The sequence below is a fragment of the Pyrgilauda ruficollis genome, unplaced genomic scaffold (assembly GCF_017590135.1).
Source record: "Pyrgilauda ruficollis isolate IOZ18807 unplaced genomic scaffold, ASM1759013v1 scaffold25, whole genome shotgun sequence".
NCBI lineage: Eukaryota > Metazoa > Chordata > Aves > Passeriformes > Passeridae > Pyrgilauda > Pyrgilauda ruficollis.
In genome coordinates this window covers 16,874,288-16,896,123 of record NW_024523822.1, presented here as the reverse complement: position 1 = coordinate 16,896,123, position 21,836 = coordinate 16,874,288, and the positions used below count along the sequence as shown (strand labels likewise).

The following is a 21,836-nucleotide window of genomic DNA, read 5'->3' as shown; positions in this document are numbered from 1 at the left end:
TTCAGGGAATCACACTGGTGTTTCTAACAGTCCTGCCCTTCAAATGGAACCAGCACCTCTCCTAAGGTACTTTAGAAATCAGAACAAGACTCTTGACATGCTACTAAGCAAATCACCACCACAAACACCATTAGAATTGATCCTTTGCAAAGAACAGAACAAGTGTTTTCTTTCTGCAGAATGTTAGAATTTCTTCCTCCCACAGGACATGGCAGCACGCTCCATCCAGCTCTTTGCATTGGGACGCTCAGCTGATTTGAAGGGGAGATTGATCTGATTTCCACCTGAGAGCATTCTCAGTGTCCTCTTACCCATGCTTAAAAGTTAATTTGGGCTTCTTTGGTTTCAGTGGAAGCAGAATCAGAGCCTAAAGAAATTATGTGCTCCAGATCATTACACTACCATTGATTTATAAATTTATGTTATTTTCCATAAAAGTCAAACTGGCAGATTGATAACTAGCTATTTACTGAATCTATTTACTATACAGAGAGACCATTAATACAGTATATATTATGTATTTATATATATACACACATTGTGTATATTATGGACACTTTTGAATTCAGTGATGGCTTCAATTTTAAAGAGCAGATACTAATAATATGCTTGCAAAATTTTGAGAAACTCAGCCTGCTTGCTTAAAGTGAACCCCCAGACTAACCAGGGCAATTTTTTAATTTAAAAGAATAAGGGGAAAAACATTTTAAATATTTAACAGAGATGATAATTGAACATAATCACCTGCTTTTCCCACATGGGATTAGCTATTCATTTTTTTTTCCTTCATCAGAATATCTGTGCTTGTGTAAATAATTAGGGGCATTAGGAAACAAATTTAGAAAACAAGTTCCAAGGGAGAACTGTGAATTGGGACAAAAGTTTGTGGATTTGGAGAAGCATTAGTACCCAAGCTAAGTTCTGTGGTAGCCCAGTGATAGTCACCATGTAATTGCTGCAATATTACAAGTAATCACATCACCAAGTAATTGCAACCACATCAGTGCTGTCTTACCCCAGTCCTGGGGGGAATATAAGCACATAATGTGGATGGATAACATGCTTCTACATATAATAATGTTATTATGTTATGTGCTTATTATATAGGATTATGGGTAAACCACAAATGTGTACTGGTGAATATGATTTATATCCTTTCATGCTGCAGAAACATGAAAGCAAGCACCCAAAATATGCGTAAGGCAGACTGGATTTGGGGTTCAGCAGCCACAAACAAGAAATAATTTGAAGTTCAGAGGCAAAGGGAGAGGATACATTCTGCATCACTTAAGTTACAGCGTATCAGCCAAGCTGCAGGAACTCTCAGTGGGCTTTTGGAACTGCAACAGATGTAAAATAATTTGGTTTAGTGCTGTTACAGTGGGCCAGATCAAATTATTGTGCCTACTTTTTTGTAGGTTAAGAGCATGAACAGGGACAGTTATCACAGCTCAAATGGGGCACAGTGTTATTAAGCCACAATAATAAACCAGCTACCACTTGTCCTCAAAAGCCACCAAAACAAAAGAGCAAATGAGACATGGGTAGCAGTGTATTAGTTCTGCACTGGGAATTGTGCAGAAAACCAATACATCAAAATTCTTATGCTTCCCTAACTGCTTTCCTGCTGATTATTTCAGGCCAGTCTTTCAGTCTACAGAATTAATTAAACCAATTACCATTGGGTTCTACTTGAAGTACAAGAAAAGCAGTTCAAAGTATTAATTACTTTCCTGAAGGTATTTTCTTTGCTCATGGCAGCTAGCCTCAAGGATTTATGAAATGTAGAGCTTCTGTACTTTTACTTATCAACTTATGTATTATTATTAGCTACAAAGTTTTTCTAATTACAAATATATAAACTTGCCAAAATTAAGTAGAAAATACAACTTTCAGTGGCTTGCTTTAGTATTCAGACAAAAGTATCGGCATTCATGCTGAAGAGATAAGGCTACAGCTTACAGCTTTTCTCTCTGGAAGTAGAGACTTTCCTGATTCACTAGAAGATGGGAAGAAAGGTTAATGTCTTGATTACTTTCTTGTTTTTATATTGAATGCAAAGAAATGTGAGCCATACACAGTAATTTTGTGCATGCACTTATTAAATCATTATTTAAATAACTCTCTTCATTTCATTTCATTTCTATTTCACCAAGTCACTAAAGCTGGGATGCTGTGGATGTGTGTGCAGACAAATGTAGTCCATCTTACAAGCAGTGATGTTTCTCCTGGGCTTAGATGCACACAGTACTCACTAGAGCCCACTGTCACAGCAGAACAACTCCGGAGCTCTCCTACTGCAGCTCAGTTAAACCAAGTACACACCCCCCCAGGAAAGGTCTTGCAGAGTTCAGGACTGGTAAACTTGGGAACAAAGGAACAGAACAGTTGAACTCAAGATCCTCTTAGACATGAAAAACCTCCTTAGGGCTTAGCTTTACACCAAATCGAATTCAGCAAAGAATAATGTCACAAAATCAGGAAGGCTCATTACAGAAAGCATAGATTTTACAGTATTAAGTCTAACCTCCACATGGTTTAGTTCGATTATTTTTTCACAACATTACATTTCATTTACATTTGTATTGCTTAATCTATTTTCCTACCAGGGTAATATAGCAAACAATAGCCCTGCATCTCTATCAGTTTTAATCCTGTTAATTTATATGATAAATAGGAAATCCTTAATACAGAAAGCTTAGTAGGAACTCCTCATCTCAACAAAATACTAACTTGAATAATTACATTAGTCCCAGCCAGGTACATGCCAGGGACTTAAACTAATTGAGGCCAAATTTAGTGTTTTACTGTGTTTGCAACACAGCTAGAAACTCTTTTTCCTTACATTTCAGCATAGCACACTAGCTCTTTTCCAGCTCTCACCATCCTCATTACCACTATTGCTTTGATTTTCTCCTCTTCCAGGAAAAGAAATCTCAGACCTCTCCTTAGATATTTTTCTAAGGAGTATTACAAAGAGCAAGCAGGAAATTATACCAAAAATTCAGCTTGTAAAACAAAGAAACTTCCTTTAATGAGACCTTGCACCAAGTTTCAAGTCATGCTTTTTTCTTCCTTATAGTACAACACAGAGATAATTATGGTTCAATTTCTGATTGTGTTTGTTTTCACCTAGAGAATAGGAACTGTTCTTAATTAGTGTATAAACTGTTAATAGCTGATGCTGTAAACAGCTGTTTATACAACAGCAAGCTGAAGCAGAATACAGATCTTCACACAAAAAGGTAAAATAAAGTAGTAGTTATCGAAATTAAATATGTGGGGGTTTTTATTCATATAAAAACCAAATACACTGGTTGGAAAATATACAAAGCTTTATAAATCAAGTCAAGCTATAGTCCTTTTAAAAAACATAATAAATACACATATAAAATACAACCTCTTTTCATATGAATTAAAAAAAAAATTAAAAACTTTCAGTATAAAAAGTTTCCAACCTCACTCCTTTGCTTGAAGAATGAGTCTAACATAACTACACTGACCAAAGTCCTCCCAGTGTGCAGATCTGTGTGTGCATTGGGCAGCATAATGCTTCTCAAGTCAGAAGTGCTCTGTCTCCACAGCTCCTGGGAAGGTGTGAACAGAATCCACACAGTGCCTCTACTTGCTAGTCTTCTCCAAAACCCATTCAATCACCTGGGCAAATAAATGAGAAAGCAAACAATTTACATACCTCCTGGTTTTGAAAGCAAATTAAGAACATCTCACAGACATCATCAATTCTTTCTTTGTCACCACCTGTGTAGTATTTACTAAACAGGATTTAAAAGCAAACTAGTCAGGAGAAAAAAGTATTGTTAATAATCTGAGAGGAAACAGCATTACCCTAGAATTGTATTTAATCTTGCAAAATGCTTTGTCTTTAGGAAAAGGCATTTTTAGAACCCCTGAATTGAAATACTTCACTCCATTCTCTCCATACACCAGCAAGAAGTTGCACATAATGCCAAACAGCTCATGCTTCCAGCAGTAAAAGTTCCTAATGCCAGAGAAGAAAGAATGAAGGATAATTTGTGCACTGCTGTATCTACCACCATTATCACTGCTGCTTTCCAAACAGGGCAGCTGTTCAGACCACTGACTAGTCCTTGGCAATTATATTTTTGTAAAGTAATTTCAAAATACTCTCTAATACAGAGACATAAGCAGTTTAGGAGAACATCAATTTTAATGCCTTTTGCCAACAGCAAATATACAAAAAACGACCAATTTTCTGGCCAGACAAAGACTGAACTATTGTGCTGATAAACTGATTCTCTCTGGAGGTGAGAAGCAGTGTATCAGCACAACAGTTCAGCTCAACACCAAACATCACAACCCATATAGTTTTTGAAACCTTATCATCCATACAAAGCAATCCATAAAGGAATACAGCACAGGACACAGCAGATACTGCTCTCATAGAATAAGTTTTCTGGAGATCTAGCAGCTTTCTTGAGAGTGTGTTCTATTACTTACCTAACTCAGTTCAAATTCTTCCATTTAATTTATAATTATGAAAACTGTACTGTAATTCTGCATGACAGTTTTTTTGTTTGTGCTTTTTTCTTTTCCCCAAGTCATGGAGTCACTTCAGTGTATGTCTCAGAACACAGTACCAGTTACTGAATTTCTGGAGGAATATTCACTTCTGTCATTTGCTCTGTGCTGCTGTGCATGCAAGTCCCACATTATGCATAAATAACTCCACCTGAGATCCCTTGTGCATACAGTTACTCACGAGCCTAAAGTTACTCATTTTTATTGCTGCTTTTAAAAAATTTATTTCCTTTCATAGACCAGCTTATTACTTCCTAACCTTTGAAACGTTATTTCCTTCAACACAAGAAAAGAACTCCCTAATGATCCTAATTAAAGAAAAATCTCTCTCTTTTTTTTCCCTGTTTGTTTGTTTCAGTGATGTAGAAACATCATTGTCTTCTTTTCCATTTCGCACTGCGGCACATCATCTTGGCAGCTGTAACTAAAATACCACCCAAAATCTGGAAATTTTGCCTTGGAACTACTGACTGAGAGAGAGTTTGTGTGAGGTCAGAGTGAAACAAGACCCACATGCACCCCTTCATCTGTTAAAGCTGTGGACTAAACCATCCTGTGGCTATGTACAGGAACAAATAAACACATGGTGTTACCTGTTTAGCATTGCTATTTGCTGTTTTCTTCATTTCATCAAGAAGTCCTCTAGAAGTTTTGAGGTCCTAAATATGAAACAAAAAGCCACAGAAGTCAGCATACAGTCATTCTAATTTGGGTTATATGAGTGCTGATAACCAGGGCAGTATTACACTTTTATCACTTTGTTCAGAACAAAAGAAGAATTATTTGTCTTTGCTTTTTTAATTAAAAAGGAAAAAAAGGAAAGTAATTTAAATCTATTCCAATGGGTTGCAGTTTTCCTTACAGCAGTCCAAACCTAGTACTCAGTTATGATTTAGCCTTCCTAAACTTCTGCATATTTCTGCACAATTTCCAGAATTTTTTTCTTCAGTGATATTCAAAGTTCTTACAGTCTTGACTGAAATCCTGTTTCTATATAAACATGGAAATGAGCTGTGAGCTTACCCTGTAATAGAGATTTCTGGCAAAGAACAGAGAAGCAGACATCAGAAAAGAAAACCAGTGCAGAAAAGGCAAAAATCTAGAACGGCTTTTCTGGTTTGCAGTCCATTTAATGAGTCCAACCTCATTTACTCTTTTAAACAAAGCAAAAACAAAACCTTGCCTGGAGAGGAAGAAAATGCATTTACTACTTATCTTCAGAGGAAAATTATACCTATGTTACCATGCTTTTGAATTATGCAGCACACAAAAGGATTCAAAGGACTCCCACAGATTTGGAGCCGCAAGACATTTCAGGAGAACACAATCCTGTGACACCTCTCTCTAGAAAGGACAGGATCACTGCCATATTCTTCCTTTTCTACTTGAAATGGAACCACAAACCCTGATTTGCTCTACTTCCACATCCCTAGATGCAGCCCCTTCTGATTTTGGATTAGGAGATCTTCCTTCAGGGCATATTTCAGGGAGACTTTGGGAGCACTGTGTTCCCACTATTTAAGAAATTGGTGCTTATCAGCAAGATGTTCTGATTGTCAAAGCATCCAGCCCTGTTCAGCTTTCTTTTAGCTTAAAGCACTATTACTGAAGTTGACTAAACTGAGCTGCTTCACCCATAGTGGTAGGTTAAACACATGCAAGTGAACAGAACAGCAGCTCAGCTTGTGATATGGAGTATCACTCCATACTGTAATTAACTTAACTTTGTGCTCAGACCAAGTAACATGGGCTTCAGCATTGACTCACAGTCTTACAGGTATTGTGGAAAGAATTCTCATCTCCCCCTAAACATGAGGTTGATGCAATTCTACAGGGTGCTGCTGAGCCAGGATGTGTTAGATAATAGAAAGCATCATGTCAGGGAATTTCTGAGTCAGTTCTGTAAGCTACTTATTGAGCCAACAACCTTAGAGCAAGGGAGAAAGCTGAGCTGTCACAGGCACAGCTGGGAGATATTCTATTGCCTCCTTAGCTGTTGCAGCTCTTAAGAGTGACCTAACCTAACAGGCCCATGCTTTAGCATATTATTTCACTATGTATAAAAGGCTACTGCTTTAGAAAGTTTTAAAACAAGCAAAACCCCACAAAACTATATTGTAAAACTACCTTCTCCATTTGACAGCAAGTCCAAAGGTCTCTCCACACAATCTACACATTACTACAACACCACTGGGAAATATTAGCTTAATCAATTCTGAATATCCCACATGCTAGCTCAAGTTTTATTTAGGAGTGGCTTCACTTAACTAAGAATAAAGAACTGCAAGAGCGCGTCTTCTAGTTACCTTTAGGTAGAATTTTGATATCTCAAATAGACGCTGGCTGCAGGATGCAAAGCACTTATGGTCTTCTGCAATTCCATATTTTTGAAGAGTCTTAGCAACCACCTCCTTCAGCATCTTGGAAACAGAAGAAAAGACACTCAGAAGTTCATCCCAACTACTGACATGAAAAATTGTCAATGGGAAGCAAAAAAGCCCAAGATAGAAAACCTGATCTTTTGTGATCTTGCCTGCCTTTAGTCTATTGCCAAACGTGATCAGCTCACTGCCTGAATTTGAGCACTTATTTAACAATCTATTTCCATTTCCTTCATTTTTAAAATATTAAGAAAATGCTTACATGTCAAGGATCAGTGAACAGTCACATGAGCTTGGAAGATAAAGAAGAAGTCAATATTATCTTGGTTTTTCTTCTCCAAAATAATATATATAAAATTATCACTTTTTGCTGTACTGATATTCCCTTGTTTGATGCATATATGTTAAAAAAAATTTAAAAGTCTGACACTTAAGTTTCAGTAGATAATTTCCTCTGACATTCTTTACATCAGAGATGTTTAAACTCTGCTGTAGGTCTCAACGAGTCACACCAATTTATGCTTCCTTGGACCATTCCAACTTACCTTTGACAGTACCTCAACATTCTTGCAGTGTTCTCCTTCTACCCTGGGATTAATTTAAAATTTGTATCACCGAGTCAGAAACAGTTTTGTGTATTGTATTTCAGAAGAGGCATTCCTAACTTACACAGCTAATAATTAAACATTACTCCACCAAATTATTTAACTGTTATCTCAATTAATGGATTTATAAAACTACAGGAATCTCTTTATTCTCAGACTAGTCTGTTCCTCCACAATGCCTTTGACCCTTCCAGAACATATATCTATCTCTTTGGTGCCTTTAGGTTTTATATTAATCATTTATATTTCATAACTCCTATTAATTGCTATTCATTTCCACCTTTTTTATTCCTCGTTGTTATCTCTCTCAGCCTTAATTTTCTGGGCATAATAAAATTTTCTTTGCACACTTCTTCATTCTTGGCTTCTGCAGCACTCTCCTCAGTGCCTTCAGGATTCACTTACACAAGTTAACACAATGAAATTCAGTAAGAAATAAAGATGAAGATAGTTCACCTTGAGTTAAAAAATTTTTACAAATCAAGTCCCATGGAAAGAAGTTAAGCAGCTCTTCTTCACTAAGAGAACAAGGTAGATTTTTACCCTCGTGTGTTTCTGGGATCTCGATTCCTTCTCTGGCTTTGCAGCCTCAGGCTCTGTAGCTGAGCCAGCCCTGGTGGCAGCTCTGTGGCCTTGGCTGGGCGCTTTCCAGGGCACTGCAGCCTCACAAACGGATCTCTCCGAGCGCTTCCTCGGCACTGCGACCGCACAGCGGCTCCTGCTGCTTCCGCCTGCCTGGGACAGCAGCGAGTCCGTGCTCTCAGATTTGGTTAGCCTACAAAGAACAGTAAAAAACCCAATAAAAGTAACTTTCAGGTTTTGTACCAACTCTTTTAGTGCCATTGTTCTGCTAGAGAGGCTGCTGCTTTAGAGCAGCAAGTACTGAGCTTTCCTGCAAACAGCATCTGAAAACAGCAGACAGGAAGACAGGATTCTAGTCTGTAAAATTTTTTATATTAGATGAACAGTCTGCTGACTGGAGTGGGCTCTGACACGTAGACCCATTGCACCTCTGATTAAAAAGGTCTAGAAACAAATTGAAGAAATCAAGTAACGAACAAAATAAAACACTTGGGAAGAGAATTGACCTCAAGTCTTTGGATGAGACAAAACTTCTTCCAACTATTTAATTTCTTTTGGCCCTATAGGAATGTCACAACTCATATTTAACTACAAGAAGTTGGGCATTAGAATTCTATGGGAACATTGTAATTCTTGATCCTTCAACTGTAAGAGCATTAGTAATTCCAAACTCCAATTTACAAAATGTTAAGTATAATCACATCTTCTTTTCTAACTACTCAGTAAGCTGCAGAAGATACACGTATTTCTAAAACCAGACCTCTGTTAAAGGCTTATTGTGACTAGAATGCAAAGGGTATCAACCTGGAAATAAGGAAGAAGTGAAGTACTACAGTAAAAAAGTGAATTTGGAAATAGGGTTACCTAGCAGCTATTATTCAGTGACAGAGTTTGCATCTTCAGAGTGAGGACAAGGTACACAGGGAAATCTTAAAAACTAAACTTCCAGAAAAGACTTTAACAAACAAGGCTGACAAGAATATTGAATTCTGGTAGGTCATCTTATGCCAGCAGTCCTTTGGATTAGAAATTCAATTACTCTGTTTGTACAATCCTTGGCTTTCTAAACTTTTAGTTGTTTATTTGTGGTACAGGAGCACTGACTGTTTCAGTCCTAGATGAGGCTGTCATCTTCTCAAAGGCACTTGAGACTGCAAGATATAACCCCAAATCTGTTAAACAAAGTGTGCCTGTGCTGCATGGTTTTGATTAATCTAATACCATCAATGAGAGATCACACTTGAGGAAAAAAAAAGAACCTACAGAAGAGGATTAAACAACTAGAACATTTGTCTAGATAGCTTCATTGAAACATTTTGAAATGAAAGAAAAGATGCAGTTCACAAGAGTCTACTGAAACATTTCATGCTAAAGATGCATTTTATTCAGTGCATTACCTTTTCTTGGGATAAAAGTAATCCAGGTCTTTTGATCTGTATTTTAGCCTTGATGTCTCTGTTTTGAATTCGCTTTGCAAAGTCTCTCCATCAGGGACACTTCCAGGCTCTGACAAGACTGCAGGAGATGGGAGAGGACTCAGGACAAGTGGCACAGGGCAGCACTCTTTGGTGCAAGTAGTCTGAGTTTCATAGCGAATAAGACGAGTTTGAAGTTCAGCATATCCCACATCTCTCTCCAAGGCTCTTCTGTTATCAAGACAATATCTAAAATTGAAATTGGGCGAGAAACCTATGAAAGTCTCTGTTTTATTACAATCAGAAAAACTTACTTTTGACAGTCATGAACTCCAAAACCTTTTTTTTTGTTTGAACTGGTATACTGTTCTGAAAGACAACTTTTAACAGCCCAGTAAATTAATATTTGCCTGATGGATTTTGCTATACTTAAGTCCAACTCCAACAAAGAAGCTGAATTATATACTATTTGTAACTCTTTAGCCTGTTCTTATAAGATTTCCATGGACATTAGCAGAACTTTTTCCTTGAACAAACTCTTTGAAATGCAACTTTTAGCTTTGTCTGAGATAAACACTGCTGCATGAGAGATTCACAATTTTTAAGTACTAAAAATACAAAAAGGTATCACTGAACAAGCACAAGCTTCCTATTGACTATAATGAATAAGTGGTTTGATCAACCAACTCAACAGAACAAACTGTATTAACAACAGTGGGGCTGAAAGACAACAAATGAACAAGTGCTAATTCAGTGGAACATACACATGAGGTAACACAAAATGAGACTTAACTAACTTTTCTCTGGTGTAAATGATTTCCAGGATTCCTTGCAAGAGAACAGTGTCTCATCACCCAATAACTTCCTGTAGTTCAGGGAAAGGTAACAGTAAATCCTGTATTATTCCAGCCTCCTTGTTACAAATTGCTTTGAGCAGTGTTAGGTCTTGCTCAGACCCCACTTCAAACTGCTCAGCAATGTTTCCTACTCTGAGGAATGCAAGACACATTCTTTACTTTTATCTCTTAACATGGAGTCATGTTAAATTTGCTAGTTCTGATGTTTCCATTTTCTTCAGAGTATTTTCATATTCAGGGAGAAATTAATTTTTCTAATAATTGGCTGATGAATCAATTTCTACAGCTGAGGAAGACTTTCCACTAGAAATAAATTCATTATCTGATAAGAGAGTAAGCTGTCTGAACTTAAAAATGTCAAGATATTTTTTCTTATTTATATTCTCAGTCCCCTGAGTAGTCACATACCCTACAAATTTAATTTGAGAAGTTAAATTGCCATTTTACTCACTGTTTTAATGGCAATTGCCTTCTCTTTGCAAAACAGCATTCAAGTGTCTGGCACACGTTCATTACACCAAAAATTTGATTTAATCATAAATACGAACAGCCTCATGTTTACAAGTCCTGGTCTTCATGGGGGACTTCAGCCATCCCAACAATCTGTTGGAGAGCCAATACATAGGACAGAAACAAACCAGGAGGCTCCTGGCATGCACTGGTAACTTCCTTCTCCGAGTGAGGTGAGGTGCTACGCTGGACCTTGAGCCCATCAGGAAGGAGGGGGTGGTGGGGAATGCGAAGCTCAAGGGCAGCCTTGGCTTCGCTGACCTTTAAGTAGTGGAGTTTGGGATCCGCAGGGCAGCAAGGAGAGCACACAGCAAGCTCACCCCTGGACTTCAGGAAAGCAGGTTGCCATTGACACCAAGCTCCGTGCATGGTCATCACTAGAGGGAAGGGATCCCATCCAGAGGCTTGAGAGGTGGCCCTGTGCAAACCTGATGGGGTTCAACAAGGCCAAGTGCAAGGTCCTGCACCTGGGTAAGGGCAGTGACAGCACAAATACAGGCTGAGTGAAAAATTAATTAAGAGCAGGTCTGGGGAAAAAGATGTGGGATGTTGGTGTCCCTGCCCATGGCATGGAGGCTGCAACTAGATGATCTTTAAGGTCCCTTCCAACTCAAACCATTCTATGATAACTGCTACTCCTTGTTTTTTTGACAAGACTTTACCTCCAAACATAAATACAGCAGCTGGGCAGACGAAAACTGCATAGTACCAAAGACATCTGCCCCAAAACCACAATACTCTTGTTACAATATGTTCTGGTCATACACTACCTCCCACTCTACTGCTTCCCTCCCATTCTGCTAAGCACAATGCCCCTGCAATATTAACATGCCAGGATCTTCCTCCTCTCCACAATACCCAGGCCCCTCTGTGGTCCATATCTGTCACATTTTGCTAGGAGAAGAGGCAGCACGAGCTGTGCTGTGCCTAATTGGAAATCTCAGGCACACTCCTTGCTGAGGTCAGGCAGGGCAGCAAGATACCCCACAGCAACAGACAACAGACGAGTGGTTTCTTCCCACACCTACCATATGCATTTCTCTTTCCTACCCAGTTGCCTCTCTGTGCTACTTATTACAAATCTAAAAAGGTTAATATGCTCATGAGTTACTGTTTAGAAAAAGAGACTAAAATAAAGAGATAGGAATGCTCCACTGCCCTAGAGAACTTGGCTAAAATTACCAGACATTAAATACGGACTTAATCAAACTATTTGTAAAATTGATAGGGAAAAATACCAGCAGCATTGTTAGTCAATTATGATAATCTGAAAATGTGATTCTAGAAGGCAGCAGAAGCTTGCACAAAAACTGAACTATGCTTGGTATCCACGACATTTCTTAATATATACTGCAATAAGACTATCTGTATGGAAGAGTTATGCTTAATTTTCTACTCCAGTATTTCTATAGCCTTTTCCCTTTTCTCCTCAATGTCAATATTTGTATTTTTCTAAACTATTTTTATACAGCTACATTATGTGACAGTTTGCCCATTTGTTTGCTTTGACAAATAACTATTACTGGCTGGCTGAGATTAACTAACAGTCCGGGCCATATGGATCCTTTTGAACATTGTTACCACTAACACTTGCCTGCTGGTGTTTTCAGGCTCCCTGAACATACAGGTGGCAGCATCACAGCACGTCTCATGAAACCTTTTGACTATCAGTCTTGAAGTGTCTACAATTAAATATCAAAGCAGAAACTATGTATGTACTTAAAAGCATGTGCTTCACTAGGAACTTGATACATACTAATTCCCTTGCCATTTTTAGCTCTGAATTAAAATTTTCAGAGGTACTGAGAAGAGACACAGCAGTACAACTGAGAAAAAGAAGACCTTCAATGTTTCTACATTACCATCAAGGCAGCAATGTTGCAATTGAAACCACTGACATTTAATCCATAATTAACATACTCTTAATATGTTGCTTGAAACATTTCTAATTACACTTAGACTGGAAACGAAAACATAAATCTGAGAAAAGAAGCCAGGAAACTTACTCAAGTCCATGATAATGGCATCCAGCTGCTTTTTCAAAAGGCAAACCTCTGAGTTTTCGAGGAGTAAGCTCTGGTGTCAGAAGAAATGCATTTTCACTGAAAGGAGAAAAATAAAGATCTATTTTAACCAGTTACCATTAGGATAAATTATATTTCCAAAAATCAGAAACAAAATGCTTTCACATATGAAGAACAGAACAGCATGTCTTGCAGCTAAGCCCCTAGGCTAAAGCATCAATGGACAATTAAATCTGTATTGAAGTGAGAATTTAAGTTCAACTGATTCCTACTGAGCTATTATTGTTACAGAAGCTCTTAGACATTTCTTAGATTGTTAAGGTCACTGCTCCAAACAAGTTACCAATAAAACTAGGCAAATATCACAATGGGACACCTGAGTAGTAGAATGAACTGAGAGAAACTGGGAAGTGACCTCCAATTTCTCAATCACACCCTGTAAGTAGTGAATTCCTCCCCTTCAGCTTCAAATTGTTGCCTCACCTAACACTCATCTTTCCCAGACTTCAGAACTAATGGCTTGTTTCCTGGGATACTGCAATTCCAGCTAGTAACTCTCTACAGCTAAATCCTAAGAGTGTATTTGTTTGAGAGTATATCAAGGGAATAAGCCATAGCAAGGCAGAAAGAAAGATCTTGCTGCCAGATCTCAACATACCCTGACATTCATCTCTAAAGAAGGGAAGACACAAAGGCAAGATGTAACAGAATCTGAAACTTACACATTGCTTCAAATTTTATGCATATAGACTGCCTCTGTACCATTTCCACTGGAATAATCTGAGAAAAACATCCAGAAAAGATGTGATATTGAATCTAGCAAAAATGATAATTTGGAAAGACTGTCAGCCAAAACTGTAATCTATCAAACTTCTATCTAAGCTCAAACACAGAAAACAAGTGAGCATGCCTTTAATTCACCAATCTCTCTCAAAATCACTTCAATCCTTCTGTTGGCCAGGAAGATCCCTAGGTCCATATTCACTGTTCTTGATCACCTACTGTGCCAAGCTCCTCATAATTCCAGAGAATTCAGTCAAAGCATCTGCTAGGGGAGCGAGCAGCTCGGAGTACAGTGTTCTGCTGGACTCAATTCAAATTCAGATCTCACTCATCTGTAGCTCAAAGCAAATCATTCAAGACACTCAAGGTATTCTATGCTATAGTGCTTCTCTGGAGGCTTTGGAAAAAAAATCAAAGACTAAAAAGATAGATTTTTTAGTGAAAAATTATTCACTTCTTTCCCACACTAGTTGGAAGAAAAATATTTTAGCCAAAATTCTAAATCTTCTTCACTCATTAACAACCCAGTAGGAGATTCTAAGTCTTTACTGCATATTTTCTAATTTGCTTGAATTGTCTGCTTAGAACATACTCAGTTCAGTTTCAAAACTTCAGTAACTATTTTACAGAAGTCTCAAAAATCCTACAGAAAATCCAAAGTACTACAGAACCTTTCTCTCACACAAGCACTCTTATTACATATAATGAAGTCTGAAAAAGGATCAAGGGCTGTATCAAATAATTGCATCATAGTTTCTATTATTCAGTATTAAAAAGGTCAACAAATATAATTGTAGTGACTGGAAAGACTACCTTGCCTACCTAGCACTCTGTGACACAGTGCAGAAATAGTACAGGTTCTGCTTCTACAAACACTATCTGACTCTTATAGAGTCTGGCCTTAACTCTAACAGATGTACAGATCCTGAAAATTATTCCAGTAACTCCATGTATCTATAAAAAGCATGACAGGAGACAAACACAGTTAATAGGCTCAGATATTTTCTTATTTTAACTTTCCACCTAAGACTCCCCTCCACTGAAAGAAATCACACAAAAAAAATTAAAGCTCTACCATAGTAGCTTCTGCTTTAGTACAAATACTCTTTTGGAAATGGACACATAGGGCAGCAGCAGCTTGGCAGGGCTCTACCAGTAACATGTTTATGCTTTAGGTAATGATTTTGTTATTTAAATGTCTAGGAACAGGGTCATCATCTCCAGCCATTTCAGCTTCTGAAAGAACTAAATAGCAATACTGACTGGAGAACAAAACAGTTGATTTCACTGGCAGGCACGTGATGTAAGGATGTTATAAACTCAAATTCATTTAGGCCATTCTGTGACTCCCATTCCACCCTTATTTACACCCCCTACACCAGCTCTGAGTTTGGTCTTCAGTGGCTTTAAGATGCTGATCATACCGCTTGGGAACTTGGAGTGGCTGGAGATCCCCCACGGGCAGCCCTTCTGGGGTGAAATACTTCAGCAGCTCTTTAGCATCCAGCAACGTCAGGGACTCCCTCTGGCCGTCTTTGTGTCCCAGCAACTGCTCAGGTGAATGTGCAAACAGAGGAACTCTGGAAAAAAAAGCCGCGAGCAAAGAGTAATGTAAGATTATTTTTTTTAATAAATTCAGAAACTCATTTAATATTTTTTTAAAAAATTAAATCATTGCTACTCTGAAGCAATTAATCCAGTACCTAAGTAAAATGAACAAAGTTGCTCCTTGAGAACATTAACACAGATGGTCACGACACAGAACATGATAACTGGTGCAAATTCTCTAACATTCGACTGAAAAAGTAGTTTCTTCAAGAATTTAGAGCTTGGTTATGAAATACAACATGGGAAGACGATTATTCACCCCTTTTTTCTATTTTTTGACCAAAAATTGGTTCCCATTAAAAAAAAAATAAAAATATACAATATACAGGAAAGGAACAATAAAGCCACTACTGCAAGCAACTCTTCACTCTTTTTTAGTGTCTTCAATCAAGTATATAAAAATTCTCACTTTTCTCCCTCTGTAAGCAACACGTTGTATCCTGACACAGGATAAGAAAGATACTCAGTTCAGATTATGAACAACAAAATAAACACTGACTATGTAACAGAAAGGTCCTTCAGGAAGCTTTTTGACAGCTAATTAAAAGGAAGAACTTTGTCTGTTTGAGAAACAAAAGCCAATAATAATAATAACAATAATGACGATGATGATGATGATGATAATACCACCATGAGAAAGCTAATGTGAGAATTTATCACATGCAGTCTAAGCCATGGCCACCTATGGTACTTGAAAGAGAGAAATGGGATGGAAGTGACTCAGAAAAGGCCAGTTGGACACTTGCCTCTACAGGTCTGTCAGCAAGAGCATTAACACCACCAAAGACCATTAAGCCACAGAATCACAGCACAAGCTGAGCTGGAAGGGACCACAAGGATCACTGAGCCCAACTCCTGCCCTGCACAGCAACACCCCCAGGAGTCACACCATGTGTCCAAGAGCATTGTCCAAACTCCTCTTGAGCTCTGTCAGGCTGGTGCTGTAACCAGTGCCTTGGAGAGCCTGCTCAGTGCCCAACCACACCCTGGGTAAAGAACCTTTTCCTGATATCCAACCTAAACATTCCTTGACAAGTCTTGTATAAAGTGAGAGCTCAGCTGAAATCAACAGGCTGTCTTAAGAGACAGAAAGACCTATGGGTTTCATTTGAACAGCACTGAAGGCAAAAGATAACTAAATATAAATTTTAAACATAAAACCAATAGGTTCTTTGACTTCAAAATTACTTGATCTATGATATTAAGTACTGAATATTTAGGAAATATGAGGAGATTAGAACACATTGCACATGTTGACAAAAACCAGCTAAATTATCTCTATTACGTAGGGTATGTTTGGAGAAAGAAAAGCTTTTGTATGTTTTTCTACCATGGCTACTATTTTCTAAAAGTGCCATTTTGGTAATTTAGTTTAAGAACTATTATACTTTTAGCTAGTTTCCAGTTGCATTTAGTCAATAAAAATCAGAACAATACTTCTTTAAATTACACCTTTGGAAATTGACAGGAAAATAGTTTTAGCCTTAAGCAATATTTTCTTTGAAAGATTATCAATATGTATAAACAGTTTACAGTACGGTTATCAACATATAAAGTTCCTCTATAGTAAAGTTTAATGGCTACTCCAAAAAAAAAAAAAAGAATCACCAGTAGTTCATTATTACCTCATTTTTTGTTTGTTTTTTTCAAAGTTTTCCAAATTCTGAAGAACGTGTCTTTCTGGCCACTCCAATGGATTTGGCTCTATTAAATCAGGGTCTGCAAGAATACATGTTGGACAACCCTAAATAAAGAAACTCATTCCTTAAAGAAATATAGTCCTTGATATACAGACATTCCTCAATGAATCTCTCTAAAAGTATGTAAATAAAAATCTATCTGGTGATGCAACCAGAAATGTTTTCTGGAAATTTTTTTTCCTTTCACCCCAAGAAAGAAAAAGGAAATGCAAGGGTAATTTCAGTTTGCAAAATAAGCCTAGAATTTTCTTTCCACATTTTCCTCTCTTGGTAAAAAGACTTTACGCCTTTTAGTAAAATACTGACAACCAATATGAGAAAATATCCAAGGAAAATAAGCAGTGTATTTTGTAAATAAAAATACTTACCACGAGTCTCAGTGCATGACCTGGTTTTACTGCAGACCTTCTGTAGAAGAGGTTTAGGAAGACTAGTGCTGCACAGGTCCAAAAAACATTCTCTTGTGAGTTTTAATAAGCTTTTAAACTCATTGGTAGAAATAACTACAGGCTGCTTGGTCATTTCCTTTCTCTCTATAAAAGAAAAAATAAAAGGTACTGCATCTGCTAAGTAACAAAGAACAACAAGAGCCTGCTAAAAGACAATTACACAAGAAAATCCGCACCCAAAACCTGTAACAAGAGTAAGTTATCTTGACACTTACTCTTGTACCAGTAAGACATGGGAGATTTATTCCAAAGACAAGCGAAAAACCAGCAGAGAGAGTAGCTGAAGTCACATGTGATTCATGTTTTTACAGTCCTTTAACTTCTGGGTATATGCATTTCTGAGTATATCCAAGTTTGAATCCCCCAGAGACAAACACCTGGACTTGCTGAGACTAAATGTGAAGGGCTCCAGTGTAACTGACAGCCTGTTCTGGTCTCTTTGGCCATAAAAATCAAGGGTCAGGTAATTCTGGTATGATTTAGGGCAACCAGCAAATCCTAACTGCTCGTACTCAGCCTCTTAATGGAAATGGGTGACCCACTCAAAAGAAGCTAAAACTCAAGCTCTAAAGCAGGCCCAGCCTTAGGGTTGAAGCAGACAGTGAGAATGACTAAGTTAGCAGGGGGTGTAGGGTGGGCGACAAGACTACTTACAGAGAACTTATTTTCTTTAAACTGTTATTCTGTTAATGATAATACACTTAAACTACCTCCACAGCGTAACATTTTCAATAAGCAAGGCAATATCTCTGAAGCATTTTTCTTTTAATTGAGTCTCTTTAAGCAATGGACTTAAGATGGAAAAAAATCAGGATACTCAAATGTACCTCTCTGCAAAGTCATAAAAATCTAAGGAGGATGATCCTTCAAGTTTTTATTATGAATGATGCATCATGATAAATCTAACAAATCTCCAATGCATGGTTTTTCTCTGCTGCTTAAGACTTTTCAAAGAAAGAATAAAACTTTAAAAAGCTGAAAAACCCAACCAGAATTCTTATTTTTGTAGAAGGCATATCCAGTAGTAAAGGATTTTGGGGAAATCATAACAGAATTGCATAGAATTATTTCAATGCTATGCTCAAAAATTCAGAGTATTCATGTAACAACCACCAACACTAACTCAGTGTTCTCTTTTCCATCATCTGACAGATAATCATGGATGTACTTCAAAGTTTCTTTTTAAACTTTTGCTATTTCTTCACAAAGTGATCAACACACTTTGGCTGTCAAACAACTTCGGTTTTGTAAGGTGAGCCATCCCATCCAACTTGAAAATAAAGACCTTTTAAATACTAGTTTGAAAATTACCAGAGCTTTCCCATTACTTACTGAGATACTCCTTCAAGGCAAACACTTGGAGACGAGACAGTTTTGTTTCTCTCTGTAAAATATCCTCTCCACAATAGCATGGCAGAGACTTGATACAGTCAGAAATATTAAAGCCTGTACAGATTAGGACAAATTTTTATTACAAATCTCTCTTTGGAGTCATTACTTAATAGAAGATATAAACATAAAAATCTCATATTCAAAAGAAAAAAACAGACTTTCAAATATGGCTAATCATTGAAAAAACCAAACTAATTAATTCCAAGGGGACATCAGGAGGATCATTTCAAAGAGATGCCTAACTATTTTTGAATTTCTGTACAAAACCTGTATAATGACAACACAACATGACTAACATTTAAAGAAGGTAAAAAGATCTTAAGTTTGATACCAGGGAAGAAAAGCTTTCTCCTAACATACAGTCAAGGACTTTCAGTCTTCTGACACTGTACTAATGGGATTTTAATTAGGATAAATGGCTGAGCAGTCAGTCATATCACACACAGATTTATTTCAATAATAAGGAATTAAGTAGATAAGATGCAGGTCACTGTGCTCCTTTTCTCTGCCAGTGTTATTGAAACAAATACAGGAGTTAGCAGAGTTATCTGGTAGGTGTAGTTGTAACATGACAACTACTCCATGATAAATGGCTGCATACCTGCTCTTCCCTAGTGGAGAAGTTAGGATAGGAGTGCCAGCTCATACCCTAAACACTCTGCAGTAACATGGACATCGGCAAAGGGACTGAAGGTTGTAACAAAACTCAACTTGTCTACTGGCCTTGCAGCTTTTATTTTAAATCATCAGTGAAACAGGACTTTCAAGAGATATTTACACAGATTTCTGGCACAGGCTGGTCACTCTTTACACCAACAACACACACTTTCTAAACTTTAAGCTTTCAAAAATTTGTTTTGCAATAATATTATCTGTACATCCCTTTACAATAAAAATTTTTCAATTTATCTCGATTATGAGAAATAACTGACAATAACTTTGCATAATCAGTTTTAAAAATATAGTAGCAGTAAATTCTGTGTATAAATAAGCTCTTACTATATTTTCTTATGGATCTGGAAAAATATTCTTAAAAGACACTTTTATAAAAGATGTAATATTCCTCGTTTTCCCTCTTTTAATACTGACTGGAGTGAATAAAAGGAACTTACAAAATTTAGAACTTACCATTTGCCTGGATTCAGATACTCATTAATAAATGATTACTCTTACCTGACTCTGTTTCTTCTGCTTTTGCCTTTAGCTTTCCATTTACTGCAGCAAGAGTGGCCATCCCATTGATCTGGCCAGCTGAATGAATCAAGGTTGCTTTACATCCTCCAGAGCCATTGCCTTGTAGCAAGAAATAATATCGGCAAGATTCTCCCTTCAGTTCAATTTCTGGAACTTAACAAACATCAAGACATAACTGTGAAACACCCTCAGGAAAACATCTTTAAAACAAACTATAATCCACCATAAAAATGCTTTCATTTGCTTTCTTCTGTTCTGTAAGAAATCTTACTAATCACCAACCAAGAGCTCTTTAACTGGGCTAAGCAACAGGCAAGCCTTTAACTGGCAAAGTTACATTTTTACCATGAAACAACAAAGAGAAGTTTCTCTTCTGCTGGATAAAAACAGGCCTTTCTGCATATGTGCATCAAAATAATGTAAGTGTTCAATGGACAAACACACAACCCTAGAAGAAAAGGAAGTATTGTACACACTCTTCCCAAGGACACTGCATTATTCATTAATAAAAGCTTCACTCCCTGCTTTACCCTTGTGCCTGGATGAAAGATAAAGACATTCTATTTTTGAACACTGGCATATAGTATGCAGTTTTGAAAGTAAATTAATGTGGGACCTGACAGTAACAGTGAAAGGATGGGTTTGCTATCTTTTCACACAGAAAACATTTTATAACACCTTGGAAGACATAGCAGTCAAGATAATGAATACTTCTTGATGTATTAAGTTTCAAAAGTCAAATATTTTCATTTCATAAGATATTTGCAATACTGTCTCAATTAACTCTATGGGAACTTAACATTTATTAGTATCATAACTTTTTGTTAGCAACAAATAATATATTCCCGTGTTTGTTGAAAATTTATAACTGGATACAGGAAAAGAGGGGAAACATCACTACCTCAATACATAAATTAAGAGAAAGAAAAAAGAAAAATAAAGAAAAAATATTCCAGAAACATTGTCTTATCGTCCTGTTTCCCATGTCATTTCAAATATATTCCTTTTCCAGTTTATCTTGGCATCTCAATGCTGATTCCTGATGGGTAAACTTTTATTTCACATTTTAATCTTAGCATTTAAGAACCACCAATACCAAGAATTATACCTTCCCACAGATGGAAGAGATTAAGGATTCACAAATCCTTAGTATACTCAGATTAGTGGTAGGCACTAAAAAATCAACAGTTTTCAACTAAACAAAAAATACATTTAAGAAGCAGTGTTTCTCCTCCTATTTTATTCAAGTAAATTTTACACAAGAGGTTTTATAAGAACCTATTGTGTATTACTGATCACACATTAATTAATACTTGTACAAATCTTTCCACTGGAGCACAGGGCAAAAATCCTGCAGATACTGGGGATCTTGTGCTCATTTGACTGCATCAGTAGTATCTCTCCAACAAATACAAATGCTGCTGCTGTGACCAACTCTACACCCTCCATACTCTACTACTTCCAAACATGCAGAGATAACTTTAAATTTTTATAGTGCTGATGCCATTTACGTTTTGCCTTTTTGCTTTTATACGTTCTCTGTATTCTTCACACATATATTTGTAACTCTGTCAACTATTGTATTATAGCTAGTTTTCCCAATACTTTTCCACAGCCTATCCCTAGATCAACTATTGTATTATAGCTAGTTTTCCCAATACTTTTCCACAGCCTTTCCCTAACCAAGAAAGACAAAATTCCAGAGCTCCAAGCCCCAGGAGGTACAAGGCTCTGTGCTATCTTGGCTCTTCCAGGGAACCAAGGCCCAGAAAAACT

The 21,836-nt window shown here is 37.2% G+C and overlaps 1 protein-coding gene across 1 annotated transcript in view; it reads right to left on the bottom strand.

The window, feature by feature from the left end:
- Positions 1–3,427: 3,427 nt before the first annotated feature.
- LOC121355338 (MDM2 binding protein) overlaps positions 3,428–21,836 on the bottom strand; it is a 28,052-nt gene continuing 9,643 nt past the window's right edge. The window contains exons 12-22 of the mRNA XM_041470692.1: positions 20,040–20,213; positions 18,807–18,920; positions 17,394–17,558; positions 16,951–17,044; positions 15,142–15,297; positions 12,917–13,012; positions 9,526–9,792; positions 8,090–8,321; positions 6,867–6,980; positions 5,154–5,219; positions 3,428–3,657 (exon numbers count right to left, since the gene is read on the bottom strand). Coding sequence (XP_041326626.1) covers positions 3,622–3,657; positions 5,154–5,219; positions 6,867–6,980; positions 8,090–8,321; positions 9,526–9,792; positions 12,917–13,012; positions 15,142–15,297; positions 16,951–17,044; positions 17,394–17,558; positions 18,807–18,920; positions 20,040–20,213 — 1,514 coding nt within the window. The 3' untranslated portion in view covers positions 3,428–3,621. The remainder of the gene's footprint in view (positions 3,658–5,153; positions 5,220–6,866; positions 6,981–8,089; positions 8,322–9,525; positions 9,793–12,916; positions 13,013–15,141; positions 15,298–16,950; positions 17,045–17,393; positions 17,559–18,806; positions 18,921–20,039; positions 20,214–21,836) is intronic.